At 52.2% G+C, this 17,415-nt stretch overlaps 1 protein-coding gene across 1 annotated transcript in view; it reads left to right on the top strand.

The window, feature by feature from the left end:
- LOC101270486 (collagen alpha-1(XIII) chain) overlaps positions 1–17,415 on the top strand; it is an 84,324-nt gene that overhangs the window by 53,401 nt on the left and 13,508 nt on the right. Inside the window, exons 21-32 of the mRNA XM_033407581.2 lie at positions 60–104; positions 473–541; positions 1,870–1,893; positions 3,360–3,422; positions 4,474–4,518; positions 4,872–5,024; positions 5,791–5,889; positions 7,317–7,361; positions 10,011–10,052; positions 11,025–11,051; positions 11,967–12,047; positions 15,333–15,368. Coding sequence (XP_033263472.2) covers positions 60–104; positions 473–541; positions 1,870–1,893; positions 3,360–3,422; positions 4,474–4,518; positions 4,872–5,024; positions 5,791–5,889; positions 7,317–7,361; positions 10,011–10,052; positions 11,025–11,051; positions 11,967–12,047; positions 15,333–15,368 — 729 coding nt within the window. The remainder of the gene's footprint in view (positions 1–59; positions 105–472; positions 542–1,869; positions 1,894–3,359; positions 3,423–4,473; positions 4,519–4,871; positions 5,025–5,790; positions 5,890–7,316; positions 7,362–10,010; positions 10,053–11,024; positions 11,052–11,966; positions 12,048–15,332; positions 15,369–17,415) is intronic.

The following is a 17,415-nucleotide window of genomic DNA, read 5'->3' on the forward strand; positions in this document are numbered from 1 at the left end:
CACCAGATTCTGTGTACCTGACTTTGTGCCCATTTCACTCCAATTTTGTCGTGCAACAGGGGGAGCCTGGAGCAGCTGGAGAACAGGGACCTGCTGGCCCCAAGGTACGTGCATCTCTCACCCAGAGTCATAGCACCACATCTCACCTCCCTGGGGTCACAGGGTGAAGTGGCTTGTCCCCGGGGCCTTGCGGGGGGGTGGGGGGCAGGGAAGAGCATTCTGGCTCCAGATAGGAGGTCTGACATTGCAGCCACGATTGCACTCGGTCTCCCCCAGGTCTGTCTAGTCCAGGGTTCTCACACGGAGTCTTCTCTTTGGTTCTGGAGCCCCTGGGCATCCTCTGAGAGTGTTTGGAGCCCCCAGTAGCCGCCCCAGCTGCTCTGCATCCCCTGTGCAGCCAGTGATGGTAGAGAGCTTGTCCTGAGGTCCCCGCTGGCCCAGGCCCTGGGTGCAGGTCTCCTTTGTCTCGTAGGGCTCCAAGGGCGAACCTGGGAAAGGAGAGATGGTGGACTACAATGGAAACATCAACGAGGCTCTCCAGGTGAGCGGGACCTACCCAGAGATGAGAGATCTGGAGGTCCTCATGGGCCTCCGGGCTGTGTGATGACAGAGCTGAGCGTTCCAACACCCTGACTCACGTCCCTGAGGCCAGGCCGCTGGACAGAGCTTCCGGGGATTCATCCCCTTGCCTCCTCTCCTTCGGCTTCCCCCATGCAGCCCCCATGCACACGGTCCCCTCATTTGAAATCCAGATGGCCTGGCTTTGGGTCTGGGCCCAGCTGGCCAGGTATCCTGGCTCTGGGTCACTGAGAGCCATAACTGGGGCATCCTGGTGCCTGCAGGGTGCTGGCCCACTTGGGGTTCTAGGACCCCATTTCTCCAGCACACACCCTCCCCCTTCACATGGTAGAATCTGTCTTCCTGGAACACATCTACCTTTGTGTCAATGTAATCATATTTCAGGTTCATTAGGTACCCTCGTTTAAACGCGGGGCTTCTCAACCTGGGCGCCGCTGACATTTGGGGCTGGGAAATGTTGGTTGTGGGGAAGCCTGTCCCGTGTGCTGGAGGATGTTCAACAGCGTGCCTGCTCTCTACCCACTAGATGCCAATAGATGCCTCCCCACTCCCAGCTATGACAACCAAAATATGCCTCTGCACATTGCCAGATGTCTCCAGGGGGACAAACTCACCCCAGATTGAGAACTGCTCCTTTAAAGGAATCTTTGTACCTATGTGAATCCGTTTACAAGCTGTACAGTTATTTTTTTTAATGCCAAGAGTTGTCCCTCTAATTTAGTTTTCCAGTGGTGCCGTGTTTTGTTCTATTGTGTCTGTCTGTTTCAAGGGAGGTACATCAGAGCCTTAAATCTGGGTTCTAGGAGAAGAGGGAAGTACAAGAAAGGGTCCCAATGAATGATTAGAAACAATAGGAGGGACTTCCCTGACAGTCCAGTGGTTAAGACTCCACCCTTCCACCGCAGGGGGCATGCATTCGACCCCTGGTCAGGGACCTAAGGTCTCCCATGCTGCGAGGCCAAAAGAAGAAAACAAAACAGAAGGAACAGGAGATGCTGCTTCCCTCCCTCTTGTAAAGAGAAAATTTGCAGTCCATTTTAGGGCATGTAGGAATCTGTTGTAGGATAGCATCTGGTGCTCGTGGGGTACTCCCTGTCCAGTGACTACAAGCCTCTGGGAGGGGAGAGGTGGGGGTGGGGTGGGGCTGGAAGGCACAGGCCCCCCAAGAGAGTCTACCTCTACTGTGCTCCTTCAAGGGGCCCAGTGCCCACGTTTCCAGGACTGGGCCGAGGGGACCCTCCGTGTGGCTCTTATTTGCTCTTCAACTGATCGCATGGTGTTGGTTTTTAGGAGATCCGGACACTGGCCTTGATGGTGAGTCCTCCCTCCTGATTTCCCCGGGGCACTGGGCTGAGGGCTGGTGGAGGGCAGCCTGGAAGCCAGGACTGGAGGTCTCGCCTCCAGAAGGTTAGGGTTGACCCTGCAGAGCAGGGTCATGACTGTCGTCCGGAGTAGCTCTTCACCGACCCAGTGGTGCACTCCCGTCACAGGACAAATACTGGTTCTCACTGCAGCTGTGTCAAGGAAATGGTGGTATAGAGGAGGATGTTTTTATGTTCTCCTTTTACCCAATCTTTTGCTAATAAATAAAGTGCATAATCCTAAAAACATCAGTGGCGACCCTCTACCTTTCCCTCTTTCCTAGAAATCAATTTCATTCTCTGCATCTGGAAAACCAGTGAATTCCAAGGCTGGATTTTGCACGTGTGCCTACCAGTGACAGGCTTTCAGTAAATATTTGTAGCTAAAATGATTACCACCAGGTTTAACTTCCAAGGCAGAGAAGAGAGGGGAGATCACAACGTTCTCAAACTAACTCACATTTTATGTCATTTAATATTTTTAGTGGCCATGTGCCACAGAACACACTTAGGGGTGATGCAAAGCCAGAATTAAGCACCAGTCGTACAGCGCCCCAATCCCAGAAATTGGTATTAACCACGTGATTCTGGAATCAGTGAGCTTCATTTGGAAACATTAAAATAGATTATTTGAAATAGCTCTTTGAAGCAAAACTTTCTGAAACTTTTTTTTTCATTTTAATAATCAACCTTGAATTAACCATTTACATACAATAAAATGTACCCATTTTAGGTGTAGAATTTGCTGAGTTTTGACAAATGTATATAGCCATGTACCCACCACCCCAATCACTTCAGAAAGTTCCTTCACGCATCTCAGGAGTCAGTCCCACACTTATGCCGAACCCTGAGCCACCACTAATCTGCTTTCTCTCACCAGAGCTTAGATTTGTCTTTAGTTCTAGAGTCTCCTATGAATGGAGTCACACAGTATGTAGGTGTCTGCATCTGGCTTCTTTTGTGTCAGGGTTTCTTCCTTCTCTGGCATGGCCTGTGCAGTGCTCGGTTCTTTTTTCACTGCTGCGTAGTATCCATTGTATGAATATGCCAGATGTTCAGCTGTTGATGGACATTTGGGTTGCTTCCTGGAGACATTTTTAAGTCACTGTCGGGGAAGGTCAGATTTATCTTCTTGGAGCCCAAGGAGCCCCCAGGGTGTAGACGGACAGGGAGGGAGAGGCTGATAAGCGTGGCCCTAGGGTCCCCGCCCCCCACTTTAATCCAGACACACTCAGTGCTTATCTGCCTTACACTGTGGGGTCTCCATATTTCCTCTGCAAACAAAAGTCTTCCTGCCCCTGATGAAATGTTTGGAAATGACCAGTCTCTATAAACCAGCCTCCACATATACTTCTCTGGAGACAGGCCACCCCTCCTCAGTTGGAAACTTCTCCCACGTGTCTTTCTTTTCTTTCCTAGGGGCCCCCTGGTCTTCCTGGGCAGATTGGCCCACCCGGAGCTCCAGGGATCCCAGGCCAGAAGGTAACACTGTCTTGACAAGGCGGGTGCAGACCCTGCAGAAGCCCTGCGTGTGTCTCTGAGCGCGGGACCCCACGGCTGCCCCTCATCTTGTCCTTCTCATGTTCCCAGAGCCACCACCTCACTCCAGCCTTCAATTCTCCCCAAAGCTCCAAGGCACCGCCTGCCCACCGACATCACCGCCCCTTCACTCCCCCCATCCTCAGCTCTGCCTTTCTTCCCTCGCTGTCTGTCTTGGGCTCCTGTAATTCACAGACCCCTCTGATGTGGTGGGGCTGGGTCTAGACGAGCCCCCGCCCCAGCCAGAGCCACAGCAGGGACCCAACCCGCCATCAGGGCACGTAGCGCTTGAGCCCCTCCCCAATCTCACCCCTCCCTCGATTCCTGCCTTTGCTCCCTTTTATCCTCTGCCCCCCACCCCTGTGATTTTTCCCAGAAGGCCAACACATTTGCCCCTCTGTCCTCTGCTCATGAGGTCCTCTGCCCTGAAGTTCCTTCCAGTTTTCCCTACCTTTCAAAGTCTTCATATTCCAAGCCCCACTTGAAGGCCACCTCCTCCCTGAAGCCTTCCCTGATCTATCAGGAGGAATTCACTGCTCTTTCCTCTCAGCTTGCCTTGGTGATGCAGCTGGTTGTTTACCTGGCCTCAAATCAGAGGCCACACCTCCTTTATCTCCATCCCTGACTCAAAGAAGGGACTCGGGTTGATGTGAAGTGAAGGGAGCGCCCTGTGTGGGGACCAGGACTGGAAGGCTGAGTTTGGGGGGGAGGGAGAACAAGGAGGCAAGCACCCCTCCTGTGGAGCGCCTGGTGCAAGGTTGTGGCTAAAACATGGACTGTGGAGCCGGGATGCGTGGACTGGGATCCAGTCTTCACTAACTCCAGGCCTTGGGCTCACAACTCTGCACTGGGGTCCTCACCTCCAAAACAGAGTCAGTGAAAGTACATACCTTCTGTGTGAGTGCTGAGGATACCTGACATAAGAAGTGCTGTATAAATAACAGTTACTGTTCTTCTCTGGTCTGAGAGTGACCTTTAGTTGTTCTGGCTACAGGGGGAGATTGGACTGCCCGGCCCTCCTGGACACGATGGGGAAAAGGTAAGGACACTCCCAGACAAACCTCTGAAGATAATCTTTGCCCTCGGGGGGTGAGGATACAGAAGGCTCTGGAAGGGAGCCTTGTGGGGAAGGGAGAGGGGAGGGGAGGCCCGCCTCTGGAAGCCCAGCCGAGCCCCACTGCTGGCCCCAGGGGGAGCCAGGCCAACCCACGCTGGGATGGGCTGCAGCCCCTCAGATTCCCACCGGGAGCTGGACAGGCCCTCTGGCTGGTCCAATCAAGCACCAAAGAGCCGAGTCCTTTGTACCCTCCCCCTCCCCCTGCCATTCTTCCTTGTTCTTGCCCCTCGTTTCTCCATCAGTGCATCTAATAGTGTTGTTGATCTTTTCTCGAGGGACCTCGAGGCAAACCAGGAGATGTGGGCCCTCCTGGTCCCCAAGGCCCCCCAGGAAAGGCTGGGCCTGCAGGACTGAAGGGAGAAGATGGCCTTCCGGGGAACCCAGGAGAGAAGGGGGAGAAAGGGGAGATGGGGCAGCCAGGCCCACCGGTGAGTGCCGGGGCCCACCCAGCAGGATGTGGCTGTGCGCTGGGACAGCTGCAGCTGGAAACCGGAGCCGGGAGCTGGGGACAGGGCGCTCACCCGTTTTCCCTTCAAGCTTTACTTTATAAAGGCCAGTTTCCCGCCTCAAGAGACCTGGGTCTTGTTCTGTCATCTCCTGTCTGTGTCCGCGGGAAAGTCACTGAGCCTGGCAGAGCCTCGGTTTTCTCATCTCTAAAATGGGGATGATGGGAAATTCCCTGGTGGCCTAGTGGTTAGGATTCCAGACTTCCACTGCCGTGGCCCAGGTTCAATCCCTGGTCAGGGAGCTGAGATCCCACAAGCCGTGTGGTCAAGGGAGGGGAAAACAAAAAAGAGATTTCTTAGCTACAACACCAAATGCATAATTCGTTAAGGAAAAAAATTGATAAATTTGACTTAACAAAAAAGAATAAAATGGGGATGATAATGCTTTCCCTGGATACCTCACTGAGTTGTTGGGAGTGTAAAACTGCCTCTTGGGACGGCATACCTAGACCCAGGAGAGTATAGGGACAGCCCTAGACCCAGGAGAGGTACAAACAAGGGACCTTAGCCCAGGCCAGCTAGGCCTCTGGCTTGACTTGGGAGCCTTCTCTGGGCTTCATGGTTTCCAGGCAGCACCCTAGACACCTGCCCTTGGAGGAAGGTGGCCCCACGTGCATGCCACGGCAGGTCCCATACCTCAGTGTGATGACCTTGCCCTTGACTAACAGAGATCTTTTTCGATCTGTAGGGTCTAGACGGCCCAACTGGGGAGAAAGGAGAACCAGGTGACCAAGGGAGACATGGAGCGACCGGATTGCCTGGCCCAATCGGGCTCCCAGGATTCACGGTAAGGCGAGGGGGCCGAGCAGCAGGAGGGTCAGCAGGCCTCTGCCGATGAGGGCAAGCAAGTGGGATGCCCTCCCTGAGGTCACCCGCGTGGCGGGTACCTGGTGCTGTGATGAAGCTGCACTGACCGCCAGCCTGCCTGTCCAGCCTGGGGATGGGAGGGTCCTCTGGATGAGCAGCTACTCCCTGAGGGGCAGTCGGGTGTCAACAGGGGTTCCAGTGCCCTCCGCTCACAGCGTGGTGGCCTCCATCTCCAGGGGCCAGCATAGTTCCCAGGTGCTAGAATCTTGGACTCGGAATTCTCCTCTTAGAAGTGGAAAGAACCTCAGAGGTCAACCAGTCCCACCTCTGACCCAGTGCAGGATACCTCGAAGGCCACTGACTGTGGCTGCCCCACTCAGCTGGGACAGGCAGGCAGCTGGTAGCCTCCTGACATGTCCCCTCCAAGCTGGAGGGAAAATGCTTCTGATGTGGTGTGAGGCACCCTCATCAACCGCCCCCCACCCCCATGGCCCTGGCTCCGCTTCTAGAGCCGTATTCACTTTCTGTAGCTGCGTAACACGTCACCACAAGTTCAGTGTCTTAAACAACACACTCGTATTATGGCACCGCTTCCATGGGTCAGGGGCCCGTCGCAGCTGGGGCCTCTGCCCAGTCAGGGTGTCATCCAGCTGCAGCCCCATCTAGAGCTGGGGTCCTCTTCCGCGCTCGCTGCTACTGGCATAATTTTCAGTTCCTTCTATAGTAGCAATGAGTCCCTCAGCTCCTAGAGGCCACCTACAGTTCCCGGCCACTCGGCCTTCCCCATAGTAGGCAGATCATATTATAGCAGCCTGCTTCTTCAAGACCAAGGCCAGCAGGCGTCTCTCAGTGCATCCTAGCAAGACAAGGGGTGTGTGTGTGTGTGTGTGTGTGTGTGTGTGTGTGTGTGTGTGTGTGTGTGTGTGTGTGTGTGTGTGTGTGTGTGTGTGTGTGTGTGTGTGTGTGTGTGTGTGTGTGTGTGTGTGTGTGTAACGTACTTGTAACACAGTCTTAACCTATCATTTGTATATCATGTATAATTTGTTGTAACATAAGCTTGTAACGTAATCACAAGAGCGACATCCCATCATCTTTGCCAATAGGCCCTATTCTGCTGGTTAGAAACAAGTCCCAGGTCCATCCTAGGGCCTCTGCCCTGCAGGATCCATACAGAATATCAGCCTCTCTGAGGTTCTTGCTAGAACCTCAGATTCAGGAAGTCAGTGATCACAAGTCCCCTGCCCTGGCCTTCGTCCTTCAGGCCAGCTACCTCTGCAGCCTCCCAGGTGGTCCTTGCTGATATCTAGGCCTAGTCTAGTACTGGTCAGGTTTGTCACAGATTTGAGGGTGTCTTTCCCAGGATCCCCTGAGTGCTGGCACCCACGCCATGTTGTTTTGTGCCCACAGGGAGAGAAAGGAGAACCCGGGGAGAAGGGTGACCCAGGAGTGGAGGTAGGTTGTGCCTGCTCTGCGGCTTGTGTCACAGGGATTATTTGACAGGGACCTTGTCACACCACGGTCTCTCCAGTGTGCACATCACTTCCGTGCTCTAGAAAGAAACTCACAACTGCCTGGCACAGGAAGAGTGCAGGAAGCTGAACATTTCCTGAGCACCTCAGGGGTCAGCAAGGACCCACAGGGCTTGTCCGCGGTCTTCCCATTCATCAAGTCCCTCAGCGGTATTCACACAGCACCTGCCATGTTCCATTCCAGTGCTAGAGCCTGGAGACAGGAAAACAAGACCATCCCTGTGCAGCAAACAGTCCCCAGTTCTGGGCACTAGAATGGCAGCAGCTCAGGGAGTCGGGTGAGCACCCCAGAAGATGGGTCATTGGAGCAGGGTCTTGAAGACTCTGTAGGAGTTTGCCTAGAAGCTCCAGAGGTAGGGTTTCCAGAGAGAGGCATTATTCTTTTGAGAAGTGTGGTGGTTAAGGGAACAGTGGAGTGAGAGGTAGTCAGGATGGAAGCCAGCTTCTCATAACAGGGGAAGGAATCAGGCTTAGGGTAAGAGCCAGGAGAGCAACAGAGGTCGAGGATACGTGAGGGAGAGGCTATTTGGTGGAAGGGCCTGGGCCACCCAGACACTACCACAGAGAGAGACCACCAAACCCTCGGTTACCCTTCAGTGTCACCAAACCCCATCTGCATTTAGTAACACAGACCTGATTATATAACATGTATGTTATTTATTTGGATAGGCTCCTAAAGAAATGCTCTGAAACTCAGGAAAAGCATAATATGCAAAAATGTTCCTTCCAGATGTATTTAAACTAAAAATTGGGAACAGGCTGCATTTCTAACAAGAAGGAAATGATTAAATAACTTACCACAAAATACTAATGGTAATAATAGTCCCCGTGCTGGAGAGCTTTCCTCACGCCAAGCCCTGCTCCAAGCCCGGCTAGGTAGGAACTCATTTTTATTCCAGTCAATGAGTAACACATCAACATTGAAACGAGGCTTGTGGGGAACATACAAAACACGGAAAAGTGGGTTTTGTGTTAAGTGAAAAAGAGAAGAGAACCAAATTTTATATATATATGATACCATCGTAAGTATAGACATACATTCAAATACATTTTATGCATCAAAAGAGTAGTAGAAGGAAATAAAGCAAAATATTAGCATTACTCAGAGATCTTCTTTCAGTTCTCTTTAATTTACTAATATGTTAATAAATTTGTATTCCTTTAAATTTTTTTATTTTTAAATTATCATATAGTAAAATGATAATATGGTAAATTTGACTTTTTGATAGTTCTGTGAATTTTAATACATGCATAGATTTATATAACCTCTACCCCAATCAAGATATATGAATTACTTGTTTATAATAAGAAAAAAAGCAGTAAACTTTTTTTTTTAAGAAGGTAGAGTTTCCAAAGATTGAGTTCCCTGCAAGGAGACAATAGTATTTATGAGTTAAAAAGTCCACCTGTCCAAGCGACAGCAGGGATTCCCTGTCTGCCCAGTGCAGAGGCTCCCTTTATAGTCACCTGGCAGAGGGTCCCCATGCTGGCCACACTCCAGGGGATTCTGTCCCTGGGAAGGTGAGGTGCCCAAGGAGAGTTCAGAAGCTGAAATGGGGGGACCGGCTCAGAAAAGAGCAGGCGGGTCTCCTTCCTGCCTCTTGGGTGGCTGACTGTGGAGAAATGGATGTCCATCTTCACCAGAGACAGAATCTACCCTGCACAGCATCCTCTGTAGAGAGGAAGACCGCCCTGGGTTCCTTCGTGTTCTCTGTCCAGTCCGAATCTCTTTGACTTTAACCTGCCCTCAAGAGAAACGGAGACCCACAGTCCCCATCCTGTCTGTTACAAACCTGGGGAGCTTGAGGAATATTCTTCGGAAGCATCTCAGTCTCCCCCCATTCCAGACAACCAGTCTCTCTTCCTTTAAGCTAAAGGTCTCAAACCCAAATGCCAACCGGGACCAGGCATGCAACAAATGAATGCAAGAAGTCTGGGTTAAAAATAATAGGGAGGGCTTACCGGGTGGCACAGTGATTGAGAGTCCGCCTGCCGATGCAGGGGATACGGGTTCGTGCCCTGGTCCGGGAAGATTCCACATGCCGCGGAGCTGCTGGGCCCGTGAGCCACAGCCGCTGAGCCTGCGCGTCCGGAGCCTGTGCTCTGCAACGGGAGAGGCCACAACAGTGAGAGGCCCGCGTACTGAAAAAAAAATAAAATTAAAAAAAAAAAAATAATAATAATAATAATAGGGAGTGGTGAGGACTGAGGTAAACCGAGGAACTCAAGCCCCAGCCGGAAGGGAAAGCTCTCATTGAGCTCCAGGCAACTGTTCCCATGCACAAACAAGAACCTGAGGCGGCCAGATTTTCTGGTTTTTCAAAAACATCCAGAAGAATAGGCATTTGGAGCATATTTCATGGCCATGTTTGTTTGTTCTTTCGAAACACTGTGCAGGCTAATGAGGTGCTATGAGTTTCTGACCTGTTCTCGGCCTTTGTTTGGGAGACTGTGTGCTGGTAGTTCTGTCCTTCGGCCTTGCAGTCCCTAGCTGGACCCCAGGCTATGGCAGAAGGCAGGAGCCCTTAGAGTATAACAGGGGGTGGGCTAACTGTCTCCCTTTGGCTTCTAGGTTCCTGGGCCACCAGGGCCAGAGGGACCTCCCGGACCTCCGGTAAGTTTGGAGGGCTTGTCTATGTTTCAGTCCACTGTGATTAGGCCCCTAACATCCCCTCCCCATGGCAGTCACTGGGCTTAACCTCAACCTTAGGTCACTATCACCTCCTTCCACGGTGGGATTTTCACATCCACAAGCCCCTCCCTGCTTCTCTTCCCTCCCACCTTAAGCAGGCATCGTCTCTGTGACACCAAGGAGCCTGGGCAGCACCCGGTTTCCCAGAAACAGTTGACTGGCATGGCAGCCCCGAGGTCTGGTCCCTCCTTGCAGGAGTAGGAGTCATTCTGTCACTCGGTTCTGCCCTTTGCCATCAGACATCTGCTCCTCTCCCTCTTTTATTCCTGCTAACCAGCCAGCAAGAAGGCCAGGATTAAAATAGAAAGTGACCCATTTAAAACCAGCCCCACTGGATTGGCCTTTCCATGGTTACAGATGATAAGGCACCTGTAAAGGGACCCCTATGCATTGGGCCTCGAGGGTCCGCAAGCATCCTAAACCAACAGATGCTGGTCCTTGCCTCTGCCGGGTTCAGAGTCCCCGTGGTGATGGGCCACCCATTGTCACTGGTACAAGTAGTAGTGGTAGTAGTAGTAGTAATAATGACAGTACCAAGGTATATTGAAACTTACCATGTGCCAGATGCTACTCTAAGCACTTTGCACATATTATTTAATTTTTGCTGTGTTCCCTCTGAATTTTGCCTTCATGAGACTCTGAATCTTCTCTCATGAGTCAGCTGTGAGGGCCACAGCGAGATTCTCAGTCCCTGGGTGGGGAAGCCTGGCTCAGACTCCACCCCAGGAAGTCCTAAGGTGGACCCCCCTTAGCATTCCCTTCTACCTCTCCTGGGAAGGGGCCCCAGGCCAGGCTCTGTACTTTTTTGTACAGGGCCCTTGCTTTTTTGTGGTCCAACCTGTGGACAAGAAAGTCGACTTAACCAGAGATGCTTTGTTTTGATTCCAAATGCAGGGGCTCCAAGGCATTCCTGGACCAAAGGTAAGAAGAGATCACGTGACAGGTGCTGGGTGAAGGGGGTGGGGGAAGGCGCTGTGTCAGTGAAGGCAGAAAAGAGAGAAGATGCTTCAGAGACAGGGGACCCAGCTGACCCCTTCCCTAAACTAAATCATGTGACGCTTCAGCCAGTGGGGTACCATTAGGACAGAATAAAGTCCTATGGTCCCGTTAACATCCATCAGTGACACTGGGCAGGCTTTGGATTCAGAATTTTCCCATCCATCAATCAACCCTACAGAGTGACAGGTTAGATTCTTAGCCAGTGATGAAATCCTTTTTCCATGTAACCTGCCCCAGACCCTTCACTCACCCTTAAGTATAGGTGGCAGACAGAGGGTGGCATAGCAAGGGACCCCTTCCCAGGACCAAGCCCACTGGACTCTGGCCTGGGACTCTCCCAGCTCCCACCCCCAGCGTTTCAAATGGATAAGAGGGGCTGGAGGCTGCTGGCATGACAACAGCCCTTGTCTCCTACACTGGCGCTCTCCAGGGGACTGCTAGGCACTTTCCTCTCCTGGTTAGTGTGGGAGCCTCAGAGCTCCAGCTGTGGCATTTCAGGCATTTGCCATCCAGTATCTGCAGGGTCCCAGTTTTTCTGCTTTGCAAATGGTCATCTATGCCAAAGCCTGACCTGGAACTGACCTATGGGTTTGTCTCTACTCCTGCCACAGAGATACTCTGTAGTAACTGACTGTAACTGAGGCAGAGCCAGGCTAAGAATTCAGCAATTCTTGGAGTCCCCGGCCTGCCACCCCTGGGTCAGCCACCTCTACCTCCTCCCTCCTCTATCTACCATCCCTCCCCACCACCCATCCCCATCTGCAGGACCCCAGAATGCAAGAATGAGTCGTCTGGGCCATGCCCTTCTGTGATCTCGCCCATCTCCCTTTCCTTCAGGGGGAAGCAGGGCTAGATGGAGCAAAAGGAGAGAAGGGCATCCAGGGAGAAAAAGGAGACCGAGGTCCTCTGGGATTACCCGTAAGTATCGTGGACCCGGCAAACTGGTGTGAGGGGCCTGGCCGGGCGGTCCTGAGGAGGTGCTGGGCAGGGCCCTGGGAGAAGGCCACTGGAAAACTTGAGGTTCTAAAGTTCTGAGCATTCCAGAGCTCCGTGGGGTTCTGCTGTCCCACCTGGACAAGACCGTAGGCTCTAACTCTCTTACCGAGGGCCTCCTCTGGGCTGGCCCTGGCCTAGGTTCTGGAGGAATGTGAATCTGAACACGACAAAGCCCCCCACCCCAAGGAGGACCCAGCTGGGAGCCAGAAGGGGCCCGAGAACAGCCTTAGGCCCTACTTGTGCTTGTCTGAGGCAATAAAAATCTGCCCTTATTGGGGCCAAGCTTAGAGGACTTGGGAGCACTGGGTCAGTAGAGTATTCATGTCTCTCCTACTTTCCCAGGCAGACCCCAAGAGAGCCCCTGCTCTCTGCTCTTAAGCACTGGCCACAGCAGAAAAGCTTGCAAAAAGTCAGATCCTCCGGTCCCAGCAGGCTAAGGCCACTCACATCTTGGTTCCCTGAGATCTCTGATCACAGCTAAAGGCCCCAGGTCAGGGCGGGGGCTGCTCAGAAGGCGTCTGCATCTCCCGATGTCTGGCCTGGACTGGGCGAATTCCTTTGCCCCAAGCTCCAGTGACTGATGGTCTCATCACTGCCTCACCTGTCTCCAGGTGAGCGCATCCCACCACCCATCCCGGAGCCCTGGGCTCCATCCTCCCTCACACCCCAGTGAGGCTGGCACTCTTCTCTTGTTTTTCAAGATCTGGAAGGGACTTTAGGATTCCCTATAATCATTTTATTGGTGGGTCCAGAGAAAAAATTGAGTCACTTGAGGTCACATATGAAGTTGATGGCCTGGCTACCAGAGGCTGCTCCTTCACTGAGGCCACAGCCTTGCAAAGGCCTCTTTCCAGCCACTGAGGCTTCCTCTGTGCTGGGCACAAGGCCACTTCCCACCCCCAGGAAGCTGTAAAAAGCAGAGGAATGATGGGAAGCCCAGATGCCCCAGCTTGGCAGGGTTTGAAGGTCTGGTTAATGTAATCCCAGCAACCAAAGAGAAAGAACAAAAGGTATGATTACACCTCATTAGTGCATCAAATGTGGGAATATTTAAGGAGCTGATTCGCTTGACAGACTACAGTAAACTGATGACTTTAGCAGACACTTTCCCATGTCTTAAGCTGTGTCCAAAATGACTAAGTACTCTTTACTGTTAAAGCACCTTCCTGCCCACCCCCACTCAACCACAAACCTCTCCTTGTTCACCTTCATGGCTCCAATAACCCTAGTGAACATTGGGGAATTCAGTCAGGGGTTGAAATGAAGACCATACAGGTAATATAAACAAAGAAAGCGCCAGACGAAAGAAAAAGTACCCAGTCTATCTTTGATTTGTCAACTTTTGATAGAGACACGGGTACAGAGAAGTGCTTTGGCTAGCTTAAGAAAACAACAGAGCAAGCAGTGTTCATAAAGGGCAACTAATGTGGACGTCAGACGGACAATAAGGAGTGGTGGGGACTGTGGTAACAGCCCTACTCAGTTCAGCGGACTGTTGCTTTGGGGGAATGAGGGTCCAGTATTTCTGCGTATTCTAATTTTTCTAAGGAAGCTACACATCTGGCATTTGATGGGATATCTCCTCATTTTCTAATATTAAATCAAAATTATCTGCAATACTGCAACCCATAGAAAATATGTCAGTGGCCCACGTATGGCCCCCAAAACTCCAGTTCATGCCCTCTGCGCCAGGCCGCTCAAGATAACTCAGTATTAACGCTGCATAGACAAAGTATATGGATGTTTAGCTAAAGTTCTGTTTTTAGGCTTCCCCTCAGTGTTTTACTTCCTAGAGCAGCAGCCTGTGTTTCCAGGTACTTCCTACTGCGTTCCTCTTATTTGCCCTACAGAAGTGGTTCTCAGTGCTGGCTGCACGTTGGAATCCCCTGGAGCTTTCCAAGTATGCTATATTCTGTTTGAATTGGGCTGGGGTAGGGCCCAGGCATCTGTATTATTTAACATCACCCCAGGAGATTCTGACATTGTAGCTGGGTTTGAGAACCACAACTCTCTAGGCCATAAGCAAGATTGGTCCCAGAATTATGTGGTCCTAAGACTGAGAAGCGAGGCCCTGTAGGGTCCTGCTACCCAACACCCTTGCCCCAGGAGGAAGCAGCTCCCTGCCCTCCCTTACCTGGGGGTATTCCCCCACCTTTAAAATCCTGAGGCCTAGGCTCGTTTCTGAGGCTCAGTTGGAAGCAGATTTCAAGAACTCAGTCCTTATTGGCCTAGAATGTCCCAGTTGCTCTCTCCCTGCTTTGTCTTATTGATATCATCAGATAATTGTACCCCTGTTCTCCTAGGTGGGTTGTAGGGGCAGCATCATAGCCCAGCATTGGAACAAGAACTCTAATTCCCACTGTATATATCACTGGATGCTGCACAGTGAGTGGGTCTTAATAGCATCCCACCTGCCAGACAGTTCATTCCAAGGGATACATGGCCTTAGACCTCTGTCCCAGTCAGCTGCCCCTAAAGGCTTTTTCTATAAAAGAGGCCTTGTCTGGGATAATATGAACGGACTGAATTTGTGTTAAGCTTTGCAAACTGTAAAATGCCAGAGAAATGTCAGGCATCATTAGTATTGTCATTCAAGGCCCCAACTCCTCCCACCTAGCTGAAGTTGAAGTAGGCCAGCTTCTGCCCAGATTTCAAAGCTGGATGCTGTAATTCAATGCTGAGCCTTCTGGGGTCCCCCAGTGTGGCCTCGCCTCAACAGTATGCAAAAAAGACTGGAAAGACCACCCTCACCTGGGCCCCACCTGCCATGTAGGCGTGTCTTCCCCAAGTAAGACTGGTCCTGGGAAGGATGCACTAGCTCTGGTTCCAGACACCTCTCCATGAATTTACTTTCTATATCTCTTTCCCTGGAACACTTCAATCCCTTGGAAGAGAGGTTTCTGAGAGAGGATGAAAGGAGAGAGGGGAGCAGGGGGCACAGAGGATCGTAACGGCCACCTGCACTGGTCTCCACCCAGCTTGCTCAGCAGTTGGCCACACTGCACTCGGTGTCTCCATGTTTTTTGTTGGTTTTCATGTGAATACATTACCTGTCCTCCCAAGCTTATTTCTCCCATTTTATTTAATTACCAGCATTTATGTCTGTCCAGAGTCACTGCTTCACTCACCTCTTCCCTCCCTGGTCCCTTTTTCTCCCTCCCATTCCTCCCTTCCCCTTCTTTTGGTCAAACTGTTCCCTTTGTCCAGGGAGCTTCAGGTTTGGACGGCAGGCCTGGGCCACCGGTGAGTGTCACTTCTCCATTACCCCTCAACCCACCCCCCCCCACCCCAGCCCTGGCCTGTAATCCCTTTCGTCTGTCCCGCTGTGGCCTCACTTCTTCAGTGAGGTGTGCCTCATCCCACCACCAACACCAGGAAGTACCATCTGTGCTCAGTTCACAAGTGCTTATTCACGCCTCTTGACCAAAGACAGCTGGCCTCCATCTAAATTTCCCTGTCTGTGGAATGCACCCAGGGTCCTCAAATCTGAATTTCCAGAACACTGGCTGTGGGGTGGGAGGCTGCTCCAGCAGCAAAGACTCTGTTCCTAAAGGAGTGCTGACTTCAGCCTGGGACCCCAGCCCTAGGGGTTTGGGCCGTGACTCATCCCCACCAAACACAACAGTGTCTGTATGTGCCCGTCATGCTGTGTTGTCTTCATGCTGTGAGCTCTGTCCATCTCCTGTCTGCCCACAAGGGCTTTCTAGTCCTGTGCAGCCACCAGTCTGGTGTGTATGTGGGTGGGGACTGCACTGATGGGTGAGGGCAGGTGTAGCACTTAGGAGCACACGGGCGAGTCCCAGCTCAGTGTTCTGATGGCATGTCACAACCACACCTTTCACTTCTTGTGGCACCACAGCTGCCCCCCACCACAGTCCCTTTCTTTCCATCCTCCTCGCACCTAGCACACCTTTCCCAGGTGGCCAGTCTGGGCTAGGGGCATTATCTGTGGCTGGAATCACGAGAAACCATGACTTTCCTCTCAACTAGTTATTTCCTTCATAATGGACAGAGGGGAGCAGTGCACATTCATATATTCTGTCCCCTTTGGACCTGAAGGGTTTTTTTCTTATAAAATCAGTAACACAACCTTAAAGGAAAATGTTTATGGGAAGAGTGATCCTACCCTGCCAGGACATTTACTGGACACTTCCTAGGTGTCGGGCCCAGCACCAAATGTGTGACATGTATTCATCCATTCTAACCTGGCCGCAACCTAGGAAGCAGACACTCATGCTATTATTCCCATTTTACAGGTGGGAAAACTGATCCTTAGAGAAGCCAAGAAACTTTCCAATAGCACAGTTGTAGGCCTTTGAGGCAGGACTTGAAGCTGGCCAGTGACTCCAGAGTGCTATTCTGACACTCTGTCACAGATGTCCACAGCTTTCCTTCTTCCCTCAAAGGAGCCACCGAGAACATCTTATCCTCTATTTTACTTTCATGTAAAGTAAATCAGCCTTTCCCCACCTTGCTCCTGCCCTGCCTATCACAGCTACATTCGGAGCACCACCGGGAACCGCCCACAGGCCCAGGCCCAGTCCTCACGTCCTGAGCAAGAAAATATAATCACCGAGGCAGAGCAATAGGAAGCTTGGAAATATAGACTCCGTCTAGTCGGGCCATAAATTAGGAACCTGGAGAAGACGTTTAATTATGCCTTAGCAAGCCCTGCTGTGTCTCTAATCAACACAGCTCTGACGCTCCAGCTGCCCCCCGGGGCTGCAGCCCCGAGTCAGGAGTGCTTAGGACACACCTCCCTGCCAGGCCCGTGTCAGCAGACATCCGAAGCATACTAATCCACTCTCCAATCCAGCCTGTTCCCTAGGGCCTGGGATGGGGACAGAAGGCCTGGCCGGAGGCTGAAGGCCAGGGCCAGGGCCCACAGTGGGGGTGGAGTGGGCGGTGGCGGAATGACCCTCCCACGCCTGGCTCTGTGTGTGCGTCTGCATCGGTCTCTGTGGCATGAAGACCCTCCCGCTGCATGTGGAGCTGCGTCAGCCAAGGGGTGCCAGCCCCCGGCCTCCCCACCCCCGGGATGGCGTCGACTCCCTCCCGAGCGCTTCTGGGAGCAAACTAAGCAACTGTTCTGCCGTTTTCAGCCTTGGCAAGCTTGGTTGTGAAACCAAAGGGGTACCTTCCTCAAATCTGGCTCTGAGGCAGCGGGGAGGCGCTCTCTCCCCGAGGCCCCCAAACCCAAACAGGAACGCGGCCCAGTCCAATGACCGCCCTGAACAAGCCGGGCCTCGCCAACCCTGAAAACTGGGCCTCTGGACCTTGCTCATCTCCA

Source organism: Orcinus orca, chromosome 14 (genome assembly GCF_937001465.1).
Source record: "Orcinus orca chromosome 14, mOrcOrc1.1, whole genome shotgun sequence".
In the NCBI taxonomy this organism is placed as follows: domain Eukaryota; kingdom Metazoa; phylum Chordata; class Mammalia; order Artiodactyla; family Delphinidae; genus Orcinus; species Orcinus orca.